This window comes from Tauraco erythrolophus, chromosome 20, assembly GCF_009769465.1.
Source record: "Tauraco erythrolophus isolate bTauEry1 chromosome 20, bTauEry1.pri, whole genome shotgun sequence".
Lineage (NCBI taxonomy): Eukaryota > Metazoa > Chordata > Aves > Musophagiformes > Musophagidae > Tauraco > Tauraco erythrolophus.
The window spans coordinates 7,544,296-7,565,173 of record NC_141484.1 but is presented as its reverse complement, the minus strand read 5'-3'; the positions used below and the strand labels follow the sequence as shown (position 1 = coordinate 7,565,173).

At 40.9% G+C, this 20,878-nt stretch overlaps 1 protein-coding gene across 2 annotated transcripts in view; it reads left to right on the top strand.

The window, feature by feature from the left end:
• Positions 1–1,885: 1,885 nt before the first annotated feature.
• GRB2 (growth factor receptor bound protein 2) overlaps positions 1,886–20,878 on the top strand; it is a 46,577-nt gene continuing 27,584 nt past the window's right edge. For both annotated transcript variants that reach the window (XM_009988990.2, XM_009988987.2), the window contains exon 1: positions 1,886–2,063. In XM_009988990.2, coding sequence (XP_009987292.1) covers positions 1,986–2,063 — 78 coding nt within the window. In that variant the 5' untranslated portion in view covers positions 1,886–1,985. The remainder of the gene's footprint in view (positions 2,064–20,878) is intronic.

Sequence of the window (20,878 nt, the reverse complement as noted above, 5' to 3'; positions counted from 1 at the left end):
TACCTCATCAGGTCCCATGGACTTGTCCACCTTCAGGTTCTTTAGATGGTCTCGAACCTGATCTTCTCCTACAGTGGGCGGTTCTTCATTCTCCCAGTCGCTGCCTTTGCCTTCCATGACGTGGGCCGTGCTGCTAGAGCTCTTGCCAGTGAAGACTGAGGCAAAGAAGTCATTGACAACCTCAGCCTTCTCCATATCCTGGGTGGCCAGATCTCCCGTTTCCTTCCGGAGAGGGCCTACATTTTCCCTAGATCTCTTTTTATCACTGACATATCTATAGAAGCCTTTCTTGTTGCTCTTGATGTCCCTAGCTAGATTTAACTCTATCAGGGTTTTGGCTTTCCTAACCTGATCTCTGGTTACTCGGACAATTTCTCTGTATTCTTCCCAGGCTACCTGTCCTTGCTTCCACCCCCTATAGGCTTTCTTTTTGTGCCCAAGTTGATCCAGGAGCTCCTTGTTCATCCATGTGGGCCTCCTGGTGTTCCTACCTGACTTTCTCTTTGTTGGGATGCACCACTCCTGAGCTTGGAGGAGGTGATCCTTGAATATTAACCAGCTTTCTTGGGCCCCTCTTCCCTCCAGGGCCTCATCCCATTGTACTGTAGCGAGGAGATCCTTGAAGAGGCCAAAGTCTGCTTTCCTGAAATCCAGGGTAGTGAGCCTGCTATGCACCCTCCTTGCTTCCCTAAGTATCTTGAATTCTACCATTTCATGATCGCTGCAGCCAAGGCTGTCCTTGAGCATCACGTTCCCCACCAGCCCTTCACTGTTAGAACAAGGTCCAGCGTAGCACCTCTCCTCGTTGCTTCCTCTACCACTTGGAGAAGGAAGTTATCATCCATGCATTCCAGGAACCTCCTGGATTACCTGTGCTTTGCTGTGGGAGGCACATGCCATGCCTTGGCAGGTTTGAGTTCCATATCTCTTATGGGCCCAGAGAAGTGACATCAAACTTGATGTTTTTCCTGCTGTGCTTAAGAAGATTTTTTAACATGTTCTGCTGCTCAAGATGCTGGAGTTTCAGGACAGTTACTTTTACATTAGAGCGAGCCTAAGCTTTTGTCTCTGTGTAGTACTATTTTAGGACACTTTTTGATAGGCATTGCAATTCCAAGAAAGTCCTGTTACGGAGGACCCGCAGCAGCTTTCTCTGCATTGTCTAACTTACTAGATTTAAATTGAATACTTACTATAACTTACTAGATTTAGATTGATACGAGCTGTGTGAACGGACCAAAAAAATCCCTGGTGTAAGCTGTGTCTCCAGTGGTGTTTCCTAGCTGGGGAGAGGAGCGCGGGGCTTTCACAGCCGCCCATCTCCAGCGTGGGCTGGAGCTGGTGGGGTTCGGTTTTGCGTCCCGGGGAGGAGGCGATGAGCCCGGTAGTGCTGAGTGCCCGGCCCCGCTGCTCCCGCCCGCACCCCTCGGTAGGGCTATCTCGCCATCTCCTCCCGCCCGTTACGTCCCGTTGTAATTAACGGCGAGAAGCGGGTGGCTTCCCGTGGGAGGCGGTGCCGCTGCCCGGCGGGAGAGAGGAGGACCTGCCCTCCCGGGGGGAGCAGCCCGCTCGGGGCGGCGGAGGGGCGCCGGCGGCGGGCCCTGCCTGCCCGGCGGGCAGCTCCTCCCGGCGGGCCGGTGCCGGCCGCGGGGCCGCCTCCCGGGGCCGGCGGGGCGGCCATTGGCCGCGGGCCGTGTCACTCGGGGAGCCGGGCCTGGCGAGCGGCGGCGGGAGGAAGCGGCGGCCGCGCCGCGCCGGGCGGAGGGAGCGGCTCTGGGCGCGGCCCCGGCCATCGATCCGTGCCACTTCCCCTAATGGCCCTTCTCTTCCTCCTCCTCCCCCTCCCCTAGGGCGGATCGTCCCCCGGCCTCCCTGTATGTGAGACACGGGGCCGGCGTCTCGGACGGAGCCGGGCCGGGAGGAGCGGAGGCTTCGGGGAGCGCTTCCTTCCCACCGCCCGCACCGCCGTGCGCGGCAGCCCCAGCATGGAAGCCATCGCCAAGTACGACTTCAAAGCCACCGCGGATGACGAGCTGAGCTTCAAACGGGGCGATATCCTTAAGGTAAGCGGAGGGTAAGGGCTCGGGAGTTCCGTCGTTCGACCTGGGCTTTTCAGCGTCTCTCGTGAGTCTCTTCCTGTCCGCCAGACCTGATCCTCTTTTACCTCCCCAGCGAACGCCATCTGCTTTTACCAGTGTCCCTCAAGATTTCCTCAGTCCCAGTCCGACCTCTTTAAGAGCAGGAGAGGTTGTTTCCTTACTCTGTTAAGTACTCATCCCAAAGTCTCTCACTTCTCTCTTACGAGATTGGAATATTTGAAAACTTAGTCGTAAGCATCGTAGCATATAAGCAGAAGTACAAGATAATCGCAACACTGAATTCCGTTCTGTGAGAGGAACCCCCTTAAAGTGATCAAGATCAATTTGGTGTTCCTTTCCTTTGCCTCCTGCCAAGGATTCCAATATCAAAGAACAGTGATTGGATTATTTCTCGGTAGATAATCTTTTAGCATCAAGCTGTCAAATACTGGTGCTGAGTGTTATCTTCAGTCCTGATGAACTCGGGTGATAAGCTTGTGGCTGAATATTTAATGGATCTGTGCAGACGTAAGTGGGTGTTACAGTGCATTAGAGGAATTTTGGTCTGTAGTTCTTTCAATATATCAAAGGCTTTTTAGGCTTCATCTTGACTATATTAAAGGAATTTGAAAAAATCCTTGAATTTCTAAACTTTATTTTAAAAACTAGACACACAGAACAAGCCCAAAATTTTATTTTGAAGGGAGTAAAGGATAAAAATCCGTAGTGGTCTGATCTCGGTGAAGCATAGCGCTGAGCTTTGTTGCTTCCAAGTATTAAGAGCTATATTGCAGAATGTTTTAATAGAGTTTCATTCAGAGTTGATATTTCTCCATAAGCATGTAAGATGGGCTGTACCTTCCTAGTGTGATATATTTAGTATTAAAGTATTTTAGGCTGCTTCTTTCTAAAGTGCTTTGAGTAGAAACTGTTTTGGGAGGTGCCTGTCCTCCAGATGTAAAGCTCTAACTTTGTGTATGCTGACAAATCAAGTCCTGCAGACCTCAATGGGATTGCTCATCTGCTTGAATTTTTCGCCAGGGAGGGGCTTTATTTTAACTATTATTTTACACAACCTCTATGTGTAAACTTAATATGTGTCTTTTATAGCTGGTATTTCAATAACATAACTGTGGCTTTGTGTGGCCATCAACAGGTAAAGGTTGCAAAAATGTATCCTGCTTTGAGATTGTTAATTTTTGAAATAAATGCATATTTTGTATATATTCTACGCATCCCTGGCCCATAATTGGCCTAAAAATACCTGTTAGACCTGTACACCTTAATTCCAATATTTATGTAAGTTACCAGAATATTTCTTTTTGGTGTTTTTTGACTTTTGAGACTGGCAGAATTTAAATTTCTTAATTATTTTCATCTAGTTTGATATACAAGTTTGCTGAAGTACATGAAGAAATGTACTAAGTACTGAAGTATTAAGAAATGTACTAAATTTGCTAAGAATTAAAGGAAAACTTTTTTTTTAGACTTTTGGAAGTTTAGTCTGTGCTAAAACTCTTCTAACTTCACACAGTGGCTGATAGATATTCTTGAGTCCCAGCCTGTCGATGTCATCCCATAGATAGAAATTTTGTCGCAATAATAGAAGCATGGTGGTATGTATGCTGCTACACTACATTAATCATTATATTTTTCCTAGAATACAGAGAGGGATTTTCTTGCTTTACACAAAACCTAGGCTGAAATACTTCCTCAAAGCATTGATGAACAATGCTTCAAATTGTATTTCCTTTCATCTCATATTCTGAAAAATGCTTAAAATTTTTCAATATTTACTTCATGGATGGGTAAACTGAATTATAGAAATGGTAAATTGCTCAAGATTATCCCTAAAGTAAGTGGAATCTCCAAGAGCTTCAGGAATCCTTCAGCACATAGTTGAGATGAGTTCTGTGCATCATGGTAAGGTTCACTGTCTAAAGCTGGCAAATTTCAGACAAATAAGCCAAATCCAATTAGAATTGTTACAGTTCACTTTACTCAAACTGGCAAACTTCTGTGGCGCTTTGTCATTTTGAAAGTCTGGTTGATTTCAAATGTGTTTCAGGTCGTGCAAATTAATTTGTCAGACACGCCAGATCTGTTTTGTTAGTACTTTGCTCATGACTGAGAAATCTCAGGGTATCCCATTCACGTACCTCATGTGATCTGTCATATTCATCAGGTCAGTCCTGCTGTCCTTGAATGAATTGGAAGAGAAATAACCTTGAACATGTTGAATGCACCTGCACGCTTCGCTCTTAGATATCCCTTGCTGAGGCGCGCACGTAACTCCATGTGTGGTGAAGACTTCTTTAGATCTAGCTATTAGACACCTGTTTTGATGAGCCTTCAGAAAGTCAAGTTAGTTTGATGGCATATGTGATGACGCAGAGGATTGTTTTGTAGTGAAACGTTATGCTTTGGCCACACTAAGGAAAGAGCTCTTAACACTTCAATTCCCACTCCTTGGAAGTTTGTTTCTCTTTGTGGGGAGAGTAGGCAGAGATGCACATTGTCTGCCTCTGATTTCAGCAGATAACTTGCCTGTGATGTCATGGTGCCATTCCTGCTGCATACCCACACATTTGGGACTTGATTGAATAGCGTTTGAACCGTAGCCATAACGCTGGGTGTTAGTAATCTTGTGGCTGGTTTCCAAAAGTGAGTGAAGATAGTTGACCTTTGGCTCACAATTGTAAAACAGCTGAGTGAAGAGGAAAAGTGCTCGGCCTTTTCTTTTGTGGGCACTGTATGGTAAAAGCTGCTTCTATGATTTTTGTAACCCTGGCAGGATGCTGGATCCCCTTACCCTTTTGTCTAGTGGTTCTATAGCAGCGTGTGGTATTGCCATTCAGGAGATGCAAACTGTCAGCTTTCTTTAAACGTTTAAAATATGCTAAGTACTACTTGCCAAGCCTTTTCCAAAGAAAGGAAAGGTTGCTTCTTCCTTCTGTGTCTTCTGATTACAGTACAGTGCTGCAGCTCTCAAGATCACCATTCTTTTCGTGTGCTGGTGGTTGCTTCACAAAAACCTTGTTGGTGACTGCCATCCTATTGGGGGTGTGAAGATAGCCTGTCCTGTTATTTAAAAAAGGGAAAAAAAGGAAACTGAGGGATTCCTACTTGAAATTTTGATTTACTGTTTTTCTCTTTGAATAGTTCATGGTTGTCATGATGCTTTTTCAGTAGTTTCCCCTTTCACTTACTATATTTATTGAAGCTGAGAGTAGTTAACTTCAGTTGCTGTCTATATTTGTTATTCAGGTTTTGTGTCCCCAAAAACTATTTTGTTCCTAGCAGCTTCTGGTTTTGTTGGCCTTTGTGCTAACTGGCAAGTATCCAGACCTAAAGTGTACTAATACTTGCTGGTGGTTTGGCAGAAGTGGGGAGGAAGGAGGGGAGAAAAATCATCATTCTTTCTCTCATCTCGTCATCATTTCTTTCCTCCGTTTCTCCTACACCTAATCTGAATTGTACAGTTAATACTATGGTACTCTGATAACGTTAATACAGAAGCATCGTAATATTTCTGCATCGTTAATACAGAAGCACTGAACGTATTCATGAATATCTTGAATGCTAGAATTGTGGGTTTTTTTTAAAAAACTGTAGACCACTGCTCCATTTCCTCTTTCTCCTTCTTCTGTCGTAGGGTTGGGGCATAGCTGGAAAGTGATCTTCTGAAGAACTGAATAAGTTCCTGTTCCCAGTAGTTGTCCGCATAATTAATTCAGGGACACTTACAGATTGTTTTTGTGAGTAAAATTATTCGGGTGGTGTTTTAAATAGAGGGCCATCACCTTTAATTGTGAGGTTTTCATTTTTGTGTGACACACAAACCATCTTCCCTATCTGCTAAAAGAAGGAATTCCTTGATAGGATTTTGATCACTTGACAACTTTGCTCAGTAAAGTCAAGATTTTTTTTTTCCTACTCTGATCATACTCTTGACAGTCACTGCAGGTCTGTTCACGTGATTGCCACCAGGATTATTTTCTTTCTGTCAGCCTTTAAGAAGATTGTTTGCAAACAGTTGATGCTGAGATGGCATTTTCAGTTCCTGCATGAAAACTGTTTTTTCTGTGTGTGGATACAGTGAAGCAGTTGGGGAGGGAGAAGTAAGATAAAGGGAGCATGGTCTCCATTCTCTTCTTCCTCATCCCTTGTCTCTGACCTCACCTGCATTGGCTGTTGATATCGTGGTGTCTGTGCTAGAGAACAGAAATTCATGGCTTGCTGAAGAGTAGTGCGAAGACTTCTCTGTTTTGGGTGAAACTGTCTTCATTCTCATCCTTCCTCTCCCTTCCTTCCACCCATCTTTTCATCTTGCTGCATTTTTTTGTAAGGGGATGGACTCAGTGTGGTCTTGATGATTTTAATATGGGAAAACAGTTTTCTGAATTCATGACTCAGGCAAATGGCGAGCATTGTGTGCTTTCTAGTGAAATAGGTCAAACATTAGAACAGGTTGCCGGAGAAGTTGTGGAATCCCCATCCTTGGAGATAACCAGTCAAGTTCCTGAGCACTCTGATCTAATGAAACTTGTTTTGAGCAGGTTAGATTGGATGACTTCCAGAGGCCCTTCCAACCTACGTTATCTGAGACTTAGCTGCAAGTGGCAACTCTATTGATGTGAGAGTTGATTTGTAACAATGTACTTAGGTAATGTTCTTTCAACAAAGATGATATTTGTCGTCAATGTGTGATCAATATTGCAGTCTGAGAAGAAAGAACTGTCAGAAAATTACAGACTCATAAAGACCAGTACAGGTATCTTAAACGTAGATGATTTGGCATCCTGGTGATTGGAGATCTGTGTTACAAAGAGATGCTGCAGTAAGAGGTTGCATTTTTCTGGTCTACCCAACTATTCAATTAAATTCTCAAACTTTGTTCCTCTTATGTATGACGGTAATCTGAAGGTGAGATGTGTTTTATTAGCCAACTTCTCTAGGCATCAGGGGGAAGGGTTGTGGGAAGGAACTACCTAACCTCCACAAGGTGCCTGTGCCCAAAAAAGAAAACACTCATGTTCTGTATTTATAAAAGAGCTTGGACCTGCTTAGAGCAAGATTGCATTGCTGAAGGTGTCTTTGTGCAAAAGACACAAATATGGAGTACTCCAGACTGAAGGTGGTGTAAAGTGGCCTTTGCAAGCAAGGAGTAAACACAGCCCTCCTTAAAAATGGCATTTGTTTTTATTTAGTAGCTATTTGTGTTGATTATTTAAACTTGTCACTGAAAGCGGGAAAAAAATGAGCTCTTGTGAGTTGTGTGCTACCTGAAGCCTGCTAGAGTTTTCAATGTCAAACAAGACACTGTTTAAAGCTAGTGGTCAGCTCAGCTAATTTTATTGACTTAACATGTGTTGGATTCTGTTATAACCAGGGGAAATGATGCTAGTTTGAAGCTCCAGCTGCCTTTTGCCAATCTAATGGAACTGCTGTTCTTACAGCTTCCCTGTGAGGTCCAGCTTTTGATATGACTGGTGTGACAGACTTCTGCAAAGTGATAACACAGACATATCAGTAGCTCAAATTTTGGCTTGCTAAATTATTTATCTGCTTTGTTCAACATGCGTGTTGACCTGAAACCAATGTGATGCACTTTTGGTTTTATTTACTGGCAACCAAAAAATGTTGTCTCTCCTCTTTGGTTCAGTGACATTTCTCTCGTGATCACTATATGGTGAGGGAATGTCTGAGGATTTCAGATGAGTGAAGTCTGTTATTCCGAGGGATGTTCCTCGTATTGATTTAGGGTTTTTTTTAATGAAAATGCTAAAAGCTTGGTCACAGTTGGAGGAAGAAGAGAGGGATTATGACTTTTGGTGGCATGTATAAAGGATTAAGAGTGTCATAAACGTAGCATTCGTAGTTTTCCGGTTTCTGTGCAGAGCTCTGCTAATTGAGGGAGGAGGGATCCTGTTTGTAGTGAAATTCAGACTTTCCTGATTTCTCACTCTAATCAATAAGGATCCAACTAAGCAAGGGGACGTGAGCAATCCAATCTGTCTGTGTACAGCTCAGCCTAACGTAAGCAGTGAACTATACGACCCTTTGATAAAATCCTTTGTGCTTTAAAGTTGCCAGCGGCTATATACCAGAAATCAATAACTAAAGCCTAAACCGCAGGAAAAAATACGCTGGGCAAAGCTAATTTTGTTGCTTTGAAAATGAAAGAAAGTTAACCATTAGTCCCCTAACAACACTGGATCCAAAAATTTTGTATCTCACATTGAGCAAAAAGGGAATGTAATGCATCAGACATGATGAATTTTACAATATAAATCTAAACTACTAGAGTAGCTACTAAAGATAACATTAGGACATTTTCACAACTGCTGTGAGACTGAACTGTCATGTTAAATTAAGGCTATTCTAACGATGGTGCCAGATTTCCATACTTGTTGATTACCTCTGAATTAAAACCTTTGCTAAATTGTTAATGATTTTATTTCAATCTTGAAAGATTTTAAAAATCAAAGCTAGTTCTAGAACCATAACAATAAACAACTTTAAAAAATTCAAACAAACACCCCTACTCCTCCCCTGGAAAAAAGCACATTTAAAGCCATTCACATAATGGGCATCTGCCAAAGATTTTGGCAACATACATGAACTAGTTGAGATCAGTTTTGTTTGAGTTTTTCTTGCGTGACTGTGTATGTAGCTTCACCTTTCCTCTGGTCTGTGGTGCTGAACTGCAGAATGTGCTTTCCAGGTTGGAAGCAGAGTGTTGTTAAAGCTATAAGCAGAACTGAGAGGAGTCTGTCGCATCCCTCTGTGCGGAGGATATGGGGTACGTCACACTGCGTAATCAGGGAATGGGACTGTATCTCTGTAGCTGTATCCAAGCCAACGTTCAGATAGCTGGAGTAACAACAACCACGTTATGGGATTCAGCAGGATTTATAAAACTTAGATGGGTCTGAATGAATGTTTAGTTCTGTGTTACAGGATGCATGATGCATTAGTGTCTGAGCTAGCCACTCTGGAGGTCTTAATTAGCAAGATGTGTAGTGAAAGATAAGCCTATTTCCCCCGTCCTCGCCTGGCCTCACTCCTTTCTTTCAGTGCTGGTGGGATAGGTGCTAGCCAAAGAGATGAAGCTGTGACTTGTGAAAGATCAGAAAAGGTAGAAAAGTGACCAAGGAGACATATTTGTTCCTCCTCTGATGCCTGATCTTACGGACTTAGAAATGGAGCTTTTGTGTAATAATTCATTTCAGTGGGGCACTAGTGAAAAAAGGCACTGGGTCTCAATGGTTTTTTTTTTACTTGCTTTATTTAGTGTTTCGTTAGGAAAGCTGCCTTTGATCTATCATTTCCATTTTTCTCTGGAAATTTTTAGATTCAAAATGCGAATGAGTAGATGATTTGTATGTGTTCTGCATTTCTATGCAGATCAGTGAACTGATACCGTGGTAGTTTGATACACAAATTGTTATCTGCAGCTTCATCCCGTAGCAGTTCTTGCTCTTTCATTTTCTTTGCTGGCTTTACAGTGACAGTTGATGTTATCTCCCAAGTTGGGCAAACATCAGTGAGTAGAATATACACAAGGAAATAAAAATGTGGGGTTTTAGATGCTTTGGGCTTTGAGGGAGAAAACAGGATAGGAAAATACTTTCTATGGTTTGGTTTGGTTGGGGTTTTTTTGCATTATTGGCAGTGTGGGGAATGCTGCATAAAGTTGTTGCTTTTCCCTCAAGCATCTTTTTCAGTCAAGTATCTTTTTCGATGGAACAGCGACATTGTCAATGTCAATCTGTCGAGCTTCAAGCTTCATTTTGTCACGTTCTAGGCTTGTGCCTTGTTGCTGAGTATTCAAAGCACTGCTCATGAGCGGCACATGCCTTCAACTTTGGAGTCGTCTTGTAACACCTCATGAGAGTAGGTGTTCAAATGGAGTAGAAAAAGGGTTGTGAAGCAGACTGTCTGCGGTGGAGCCTGAACTTGTTCCCATGTCTTATATGCATGATCAGTACCACCATCTGACAACTCAAGTGAGAATTGGTTTAACAAACTTAAGAATGTGTTTTTTCCATGGTGACATGTGCTAAGCACATGGGATTGCACAGCTGAGCTCTAATAGAGTGAAAAGTGAACTGACAGTCTCCAAAACTGCTCATGATAATTATTTTTAGGATATTTATCATCTTCCTGAAACCCAGATGCTATTCTACAATGCTTCATGATTAGTTACTGGATGCATCTGAAATTTGCATTTTAAATGGTTGTGTTCATAATTTTCCTCAGCCTGTACTTCTCTCTTTACTGAAAGAATAGTGGTTTTATGTAGATACTAAATAAAAGCCCATTTAAAAAATGTCTTGAAGAGCCTAAGAGGCTTTTTTCCCACCTTAAGGAATGGTTACCCACTTGAGTTTCTGTACCTGGTCTTGGATCCTTTTGTCTGTAATTGTTGAGGTTGTGGAAACAGATAGACAGTCCTGTTGTTGAAGATCCATCAAATCGGTTGTTTTAATCCCGTGGGGTCAGATCAGGATGGTGACTGGAATAAGGCAAAAGTTAGGACAGCTCTTTTTGTGTAGGAAGTAGATTGTCAGCCTCTGTAGAGTGATGAATTCATAATTGTGATCTCCAAACACTACTGACCTTTATAAATAAAATATAGAAAGAGAATACTGAAGAGTAGATTTATTCTGTTTGTACCTGCTGAGTTTAGCTTCTTTGCATGCGTTCATGTCAGCGTGCACGCTTTGTCAGGAGCTGCATGTTGGCTCCGCTGCAGCTGGACCTCATGCAGAGAGCAGAAAGCGTTTTTTTCGGTTCAATTGAACTGTAATTATACTGTTAGTCTCCAAAACCTCTTATTTAAATAATTTGTCTCTGGAATTCATGCTTTCTGCTTTGAGCCAACCTACTACTTGCTCTAACTTGTACTAAAACTCTACAGGTTTACACGTGGAGGAAAAAAAAAAAGTGCTGCTGTTATGCAAAATTGTTTCCCTTGGGAGGAAAGGGGAGAATTCTTCATGAGTTATGTATGAGCCAGCAGGTTCCACTAATCATAGCAGCTCTGCTAGTGCAGAAGACTTGTGGTCTAAGCTAGTCAGCCCTCTGGTTTGTGAGAAATTGGCACAACATTTTAAACTGTGCAACTCTTGCTGAGCTTGAGTAGGTTTTTCCATTATAAATACTTACGTGCAGTCAAATTTTGAGTGTTCTTTTGTTATCTACACTTCTTTAGCATATATATGAAAGTGATATTTTTAACTATTTGATCTGTCTTTTATTTTCTGCTGTTAACAGTAGATTATGGTCTGCTTGGAAAGAGCTATGCTTAGATTCCAGGTTTAAGTGAGTGTATTTCAGAATACTAGGAAGGATTTTGAGCTTCAGAAGTGTGCATCTTTCACTAGTTCCTCTGGAAAATCTGCCACTTTCACTTAAGAGGTTTTCCCTGAGCTCCTGTGTAGTTCAGGTATTGTGCTCTAATCTTTACTACTACTGCAAATTCCCAAATTCTTTGGTGGTGGGGAGAGGGGAGGTAAACAAGTGCTCAAAGTGTGTCCTACAGTTGCAGAGGCAGGGAAAAAATGAATGCAAGGAGGAAAATGAGGAGGAAGTGGCAGCTGTAATGGAGACGAGTACAATGACAACTTTTAAAGGTGAAATTTGGCATTTTAAATGTTGTTTTTCCCAACTTTGCCTTCAAACAGTACTTGAGTTTTGGTGAGACAAACATCAGCTTGACAAACGTGCCTTGTTGAGGCAGTATCAGGAAAACTTGTGCATATATTCCACAGCTAAATTGTATGTTTCTATAATATTTTGCATGTCCTTGAAGAATACTTCGTCAAGACGCATCCTTAGTCCTGGAAGTGATAAAGCATGGACTGGCAATTCAGGCTGTCTTCTGAACACTGGAATGGAGGAAGCAGAAGTTGCTTCTTGCAACTTGCCTTCACTTCTGTCTTTGTTTCTTAAAATATGTTTTGCACTGAAGCCTCCCCCCTACCTCTAACGAAACCATGGTTTGTCAAAAGCTAATATTTGGATTTGTCTGTTTCGACTGTTTGTACCAGGGTGCTTAAACTTTCTTCCAGCATCAAGCTGTCTTGATGCTTCCTTACTCCTTAACAGGAAGTGATACATTCCTCAGTTTTTTCCTGAAAATTGCCTTTTAGGTTCAAGAGTGTAACTTGCTCTCTGCCAGGATGGATAGATGAAGACTGTTGTGACTCTACCTAGGAAGACCTAGATTGAAACTAACAACTCTTTATAGGGTCACAAAAAATAGAGATAACCAAAATGATTATAGTTGACCGAGCTTTCCTGGCTTCCAGCCCTTCCTTTGCAGCTTGTTGCGTCTGGAAATCTTGCAAGCTGTTACCTTCACTCGGTTTGTTTAGGTAATGTGAAAAGGAAAGGCATAGGTAAAAAGAGGCTTGCGATGGTTCTGTAAACTTTCTTGAGCTTTCTTTTCCTTGAAAAGCTTGTGTTTCATTCCACCCGTCTCTGTTTGGATTACGAATACAGCATGACACTGCAGTAAGATGAGAGACACTGTTGATGCTATTTGCATTATGAATAATAAGTTCCCTGTAAAGCTTATTTGTTGAGAAGAAAAATTATTTTTAAGTTTCAAAAAAGCTGAGTTATTAAACATAAGGCAATATGCTGATAAAACAGCTGCTCTAGGTCTGGTCAGCTACTGAAATCTACCCATGAGTTGGAGATTAGCATTCTGAGGAAGTGTCTGAGCTACCCCGTGAGAATATAGTTCTAAACCCTTTTGGGCTTCCTAGCTCAAAGTCCTCACAGAGCAAATATGGTTATACCATTTCCTTAGTTTGCTTTGAATCTAACTGGATTTAGCTGTTTCTGTTCAGGATTGCAATCCAACATAAGAAGTCTGGCCATACCTAATCAGGTCTTGCAAAAACGACCTGTTTTCCCTCAGTCATGGTCCTCAAAACTCATACTTTACTTACTATGGGGAGGAGGCATCATCCAAAGGAGTGGAGCTAGCTCTTGTGTCCGAATGCAGGGAACAAGTGGCACTGCTGGGGCGTGCTTGGGTTTGGCAAGGTTTTTCAGCACTGTCACGGACAGGTTTGAGCTGACCTTTTACATGGCCCTTGTACTCTGTTGCTAACTACCTGTATTAGTCAGCTTTCTCTTACTCACTGTTCGTTGCCAGAGATAACGTCGTTTATTGTACCTTTATAATGGATTATGCTCTAGACTTTCTCCTATGGAGGTAAATTACACCCTTCATAATGTTAAAACACTGTCCTATATCGTTCTGGGAGCAGTTCCCATCTGAAGTGAGTTATATGCAATTTTCACGATTAAAAGTAATAGAAAACTCTTTGCACATATAATGTTGCTCTGTTCTTCTCTTAATACCTGTACTATTTGCCATCAGAGACTGGGCGAGATGGGCCCCTTGAGTGCTGGCTGTATTATTGGGTGAGGCATGTAGCACTGGACATCATCTTCCTCTTTGTGTAACGTCTTGACTTCCCCTAGTCAAGATCTGATGACTTTCTCAGCTGGTGGCTGTGTCTATTTTGTTTTAGCAGCCACTGATGGCCACACCTTCTGTGCATCTTTCTAAACTCATTTTGAGTCCATCTATACATTATAGCATTAAATTTCCGAAATGTAAACATGTACCATGTGGGAAAAAGTTATTCCCTTTGTTGGTTTGAAACTTGCTAACTGGGAATTTTACTGACTTTTTTTTCCCCTCTTCTTTCCCTCTCCCCTTCCAAGAGATAATAATAAAACATCTCTCCCTGTGCTTCTCATGGGGAGAGTAGATTTGCAAATGTCCTCTTGTCTTTGTTGCTTTTTTTCTGAGAAGGAAGTTGAGGGGAGTCTGATTTCCTATAGTGGAAAAACTGTTCCATGCTTCAATTATCCTTGTTCCTTTCTCAGTTTTTTTAGTTCATCTGTATTTTTTGAGATGGGCTGGGTATAAGTACTCAGAGTATTCAGGGGCTGACACAGAACAGATATACAGTGTCAAAATAGTTGTTTTGGTTCTTTCTTAACAGAATATTAAGTAATGTTTCCAATTTATTTTCAAATCGCTGTCCTCGTGATTCTGGGATATTTGCTGAGGAGTAACAGTTTGTTTAAAACCTATAGCTTCATATAATTACGTTTCTCTGGAATTTTTGGTTGTGTTTCTCCTCGTGCGTGTTATTTTCCATATTGTATTTAATCTGACATTTATCACTTGGTCTTTTAGTATTAAAAATTACATGTGCAGCTCATCCATTTTGAAATTTGATTACACTTAATAAGAGTCTTGACGAACTTTGCCACTTCACCCCTCTGTTGCCTTCGCTTGTGAAGCTGTTGGACAGTGCAGCCCCTCTGGGATCCCTGTGGACAGTGACCCTTGGGCTTCCCTGTTAACCTTGTATTAAGCCACTGAGGGCAGGGGGTCCTGGGTTGTTAATGGGAACGTTTGTGGAGATGAGTAGCTGAAAACCTGAGCAACCCACATAAAACCTAGAAAAGTCCGAGTCTTGGCCTTGCAGCTATTCTAGTTTATCTCAATTAGTGATTCATCTGTCTTCTATATGAAGTTATATTTTTGTTCTCTCTTGCCACTGATTAAATGGAGGTCTGAGGTGAAGCCTGCTTTTTGCTTTTATAGCCTTGCCAAAAGAGCCCAGCTTCCACACAGCTGCTTGAAAGTCAACTTAATTGGATAGCTGTATTTCCAGGGAGGTTTTATGGCTGCATACTAGCAGTATTGCTGCAAACCAGCTGGGACCAACTGGCATCTGTCATGGCTCAAGATACGTATTTAATATCTTGAGATAAGGCCTAATCCTGGTTTGTGAGAACATTAGTGAGATGGCTTCCGTATATTCAAGTCTTCCCAGAACTCCACTTGAATTCATCCACGCTAACACGTAGTCTAAAAATCCCGTTCTGTTGTATAGGAATAGTTGACCCCTGTTCAGGGCCCTGGGGGGGAGTTTTTTGTGGTCAAGGCATTGATCTCCTGATTGGAATCTCCCAGTAAGGGAGAGGTTTAGTGCCTTAGCTTTTACTGAGACTTACAATGCAGATATTGTGCTGCTATAATGTACTTGGGAGCTTAAAATTAGTCTGTGGTCAAATAATATACCCTAGGGTGTCAGTGACCTGCATTATGATATCCCTTCCAGGTTACTGCAATGGAGCCATAACGAGTTCTATTCTTGTTTTAATTTGTTCTTGACCTGGAACAGTTCTTCTAATTTGAGACACTAATTAGGAGATGGTTTTAGTTATCTCTGATCTTTTCCGTAAAGAATTTGGTGCCTCAGCTGTCTTGACTTTAGAATTCTGGAGCAAGTTACTGCTTTTGGCATTTAGTATCTGCATTTCTGCATTATTCATGTAAGGACACTCTTTGATTTTCTTTTTGCCCGTAAGCCAAGAAAGCAGCAATAGACTTGTCTTGTGGAGATTGCTGGTGTTTCTAATAGTTTGTTATGTTGAAAAAAAAAAAAATAAAAAAAGGAAAAACATGTATCAGTACTTATTTATATCAGTTTTATGTTTCTCGGTTCCTCTGAGGTATTGTACATAGTTCATCTTTTTACATTAAAAAAAATTCCTGTATTAGTATACTGTTTTTCTTCCTAACCCTGAGTAATTTTGAACGAGCATTTCTTTTCCCAATCCATGTGATCGTGCACTACAATGACTATTGTCTCTTAAATATACAAAGTTCTACTCCAACTTGGTGTGAGCAAATTCCATTTAAATGTTTTATTTTCCTTTGATGGAGAGAATTGGACATGAACTAATGCTATTTGATTAGCCTGGAGGTGAAAGAGGAACTTCATAGCAGAAGGGGAATTTTTTTAAAGCATCACTTTGACGTGCAGATGCTGCCTGTTTTTTTTTTTTTCTCATCTTCCCCTCTCCCCTCCCCTTCAATGTGTGATTGAGAAGATTACTTTCAGTAAGCTCCCACAACTGTGGGTTTGGACTTTTTCTAAGGTAGAATGCAAGTTAAACTTGCTTTGGAGTTCTTGGGCATTGCACTTTCCCAGTTTAAGTCGGAACTGTGTTGACACTGAAATGAGTACATGTTACAGGCCATCAGGCAACTCTGGCATGTGTAGTCCTTACTGTGTGGTGGTCATCTTTCCTCCCTCTTTTTCAAAAGAGGTATCTTTCCACTTTTTGCCATTCATAAGGACTTCTGGCATTCCATATGGGCTTCTTTTTGGGTTGGAGGTAGGCTATTTAGTTCTGACAGCTTTCCTTGTTTTAAAGGAATGATCCTTATTCTTCAACATCTGATTCCTTGTTTGTGGTTCAGAAATCCTTCTCTCCAACTCCTAAGTCTATCATTAGTTATTAAAGCATATTTGTTTTTCAGTCTACCAAGGAATGCATATTTTTACAGACTCTGGTGGGGTATGTGGTTTTATTTTCTTTTTGAAAGACTGATCTTTCCTGTTTTGAAATAAATTGTTGGGCTTTTTATGGTTAAATTGAGGTCATTGTAGTTCTGAATTTTGTCGTTCCAACTTTTGTGAGTACACAATTGTGGCTGTTTCATTCTATATACTATTGGTTCTCCAGAATTTGAACCATAATCTAGTGATGAATTTGGAGAAGAAAGAAAAATGGTTTAATGTTGGAGTGAATCAACACTTTTAACGAAAGCCCACTGTGACCCAAAAATAGGCTAAACTTAAATGTCATTAAAAGATTTCTGGGATATAATCTTTATTCCATACAAAACTGAAAACAATCATACATTTCTTCTTAAAGTTATCATGAATTAAAGATCAGCAGGAGATGTTGGTACACCAACCCTACTCTGTTTTTGTAGAATTTGGTGCCTTGTTGAGGTTTACGTGTGCTAAAGGCAGAAGTCTCCATGAAAGCACTGAAGCTTTGTGCAGCAAAGGCTGTCATTTTTGGCAGTTGTGTAAAAGCTGAGGTTGGTTGTTAAGTGTATTGCCCAAGTCGTCCTAATAAAATGACTAAGGATACAACCTTAGGAGCATTGACATACAAGTTGTATCCCTCGTGACCAAAGTGCTAAGGAAACCTGGAAAAGAAATGAAGGTTTTGTATCTGAAACAAGTTGTTTGGGTCGCTTTGTAGGTTTGGAAAGATAACTGAGCATAACCTGTTGTGCAATTTGTTTTTCTTGGCTTTCCAAATTGTTAGAAATATTTTTCAAAACAACCTGTGAAGCAGAGTTGTGATTAAATGTATTTTTGCACAAGTTATTAGCTGGAAAATCCACTGAAATAAATTTTTTCGATATGTTTTTCTTTTATCTAACCTCTTTGCCTTGTTGACTGCTTTTTTGAAACTTATGTTTGCTTTCTGCATGCCAAGAAGTTTGAATTTGTAGTGTACCTGATGTCTTTGGCTAACAAGAGTCTTTGAGCACCTATGTTATTTGAAATCTTTTTCTCTTAGCAGAAAGATGGATATGACCAAAGTTGCTGAGAGGAAGCTCTGTTGTGTCTCTCAACAACCACCAATGGTGGCTTGAACAGTCTGTAAGAATTGACTGTTTGAACTGTCTTTAAACTTCAGGTTATTAGCAGAACACCAGCATAATCCTGATTGTTTTCTCCTTGGTGTTTTTGGTTTGGTTTGGGGCTTTTCTTTGTTTTTTTTCTCAAGTGTGGCTGATGGCCTGCTGGGAGCTCTGCCTGTCCATTGAAACATGGGTGCAGGAAAATGGCAGTGTGCTGTCTCAGGCCTTTAATGGCAAGTCCTGTAAAATCTTTTTCTGTTAAAGAGCCTCTCTATTATCTTGTCTTTCTCCCTCATTCAGTGTTAGGTGGGCAGGAAAATTGCTGGTGCTAATGTATCTAAATGTATGCTAAGGTTGCATCTTGTTCCTTCTCGTTTGGTTCTGTTTCATGAGGTTGGAGACGTTCTGTGAAACGTTTTTAAGTGCTTATAATGTTCTAGAGCTCGCTGTGCAAACTGCCTTCAGTTTGCTTGGTTTGATACGTACACTGATGCTCAGAAATGTTTGCAGGATCTCTCGGTGTGCTTTGCATTATGCAAATGTGACAGGAATGAGTCAGATGATATTCAGTGTTCTGATCAGAAACCATTTGCAAGTGTCTTCCTCTTGCGTGTGCGTGTCCCACTGGAGAGGAAGTCTGAGCTGCGCTGCAGTTACTGGAAAACACAAGAGTTCCCGTCTCTCAGATATTCTCACTCTCTGAAGATCAGCCAGACCAAGTACCTGTACATTTCCTCTCCAATTTGGGACGTTGCTAGACATGTATCACTAGAAACAGATGAAATCAACTATATCAATCAAAAATGTTAGATTAAAACTGTCACTCTGCAGCTGACAAATCTCTTCTCTGATGAATATAGTTGCAGTTCCTTAGTGGTAAATGACTCTTGTGGGTGCATTACGTGGTGTTTTTATGCTGTGGAGAACTGAGCTCTTATGTCATATAAGCCAAAATGTTGTTAGCTGTATGCACTGAAATTGCCTTGATTTTTACAAGGAAAGATAGCTTCATCAATTTCTCTTCATTTTATATAACTGAATTTATAATCTAGTTACGAAGGTGTCTTGTTTTAAGCAGGGTTTTTTTTACATTTAATTGAATTAAGATTCTGATAGGGAGCGAAAAATCACCCCTGCCAGGAGGCTAAAGTTAACACTCTTATTGGTTTTGCTGTTCTTTTTGTGTGGATGGGGTTGTCTGAGCAGCCGTGCGGAACTGGTGTGATCGGGTCTCCTCTCTAGCCTTCGTCAGTGAACAATCCCAAAATGGAACAGGTCGTAAGTGCTTTTTGCACATCTGCATGTCTTCCCCACAAAGGAGAGTTAAATCTGGTGTTTTAAATGCACAGATAAGAGGTGAAGCAGCAACTTATGCATATATACAAACACAGCTGAGGCAATAGAAAGAGCTTTGTGTGGATACCGACCGAATTTTAATTGTGGCTCTCTCTGTATAGTGTATTACAAAATCATGAGGGCTGTGAGAGTGTGAACAGGCTTTTTGTGGGCTGAATTAAGACATGCTGTGAAATCATTGGCTAAGAGCAGATGCATCTAAGAGTTATGAGAGTAATTAGCCTGAACCAACAGGTGAACCTGCTTGGGAAGAGATTGGATCTTGTGGTGGTGTGTGGTTTTTTTTTTTCCTTAGGTCTTTGCACAACTAGCTTACAATACTACTAAATTTCACATCGAGCCTCAAAGGTCTCATGTTGCAGGCTTTAATTTAGAGAGCCTGAGGCTTTTTCTGACCTACAGGGTAGAGCTTTTTTCTGGAAAAAGTTAGGAGCTGTTAGCTGTTTGAAAAATAATTTTCCATTTATCTTACAGCTACCAGTCTGTTTTTAATTCCTTGGATGATTTCTTGCTTACCTCTGTTTCCCCTAACAGTGTTATTTAATCTCAAGGCGTCTTCCTGATCCTATTTAGTGCTAAAATATAGCATTTTTTTTTCTTTTCTCTAAGTTTCCCTATTGCTCATTCTTGGCCAGGTTCCACTGAGGTAGCTGGATAGTGGCCACCATAATCACTCTCAGCTCTCTTGTATATCTGAGACTATTTCATGCTTCCCCTCCCTCTCCTCCCCGTCCCAGTATCCATATCCTGCAGAGTAGAAGAGTTAAGGAGTCATTCCGTGCTGTATCTCTTTAATATGCTGCCTTAAACCAAGATTAAAACTGTCCCTCCCTGTGACTGCTTTGTGCCAAGCTGGTCACAGATGCAAATTACTGTGTCAACAGTGTTTATGTGCCTTACAGTACAAATCAATAAGCAGTAGTATCTAGTCATGTGCTGTTTTGAGATCTTGGTCTATTTTTCAGATGGTTGGTTCTCTACTTGCTGTATTTCCAGTTAAAGCGTCTGGGAATGGTATTGGCTAGAGTCTCAGTAAATTAGTCTCTAAGTTAGTCTTTAATATTCTGCAACATATTAAAGTTACATTGCTGTATTACTTTTTTTTTACTGTTTGTGTAGTATGGATTTGGAGATGCCTGATTCTCTCTTCCAATATGTTATATTAGAATTGATTAAATAGGTACAAATCTAGCAAAATATTGACTTACAGCTCTGGTGAACCTTGAAAAGCTGCCTGTTCTAGGAAATTGGCCTCCTGTTATCTCTGATTTCATGCTTTTTCCATCTGTCTCAAAATGAAGAGATTAGGTCCGATCCTGGCTATGTGTGTGAGGCAGATTATGGTAATCTTATTATTCTGATCTCATTACACTTAGTCTCTAGGTTTGAAAATGTCCTGGTTTTAACCCTTTCTTCAACAGCTACAAAAAAATAATGAAAAGGTAGTTGAGGTGTATTCTGCAAACTTTTATTAAATGTTTATATCATCCTGAAATAACAAAGCTCTCAAAGACTTTCCTAGTTAGAGTAATACACTTAGATTTATATTTTTTTAAACAGACTATCTAAAATGATGAGTAAATCAACTCATTTGAGTTATAAAGGATTAAATTCTCCCATATATGACGACAAATAAGTAATGATTATTAAGAATTCCATTTTCAGTTTAATACATTGTACTCTGGGGAGTCTAAAATAAGAGGACCTTCTGGAGGTCTTAGTTCATGATAGGTCTGAAATTTTTTTTCTAGCTTTTCTGAAAAGAAATGGGATTTTCCAGAGCGTTGTCCCAGCATTTGTCACACAGAAATCTAAAACTTAATGGAATGTCTCTTGATCTCATTACAATTACAGAGAAGTTAATGGAAGACGCTGGAAAATGTGTAGCCATGTATTTTAAAAGAAGAAGGGGCAACTGAATTGGAGCACTGAGTTCCCAAGT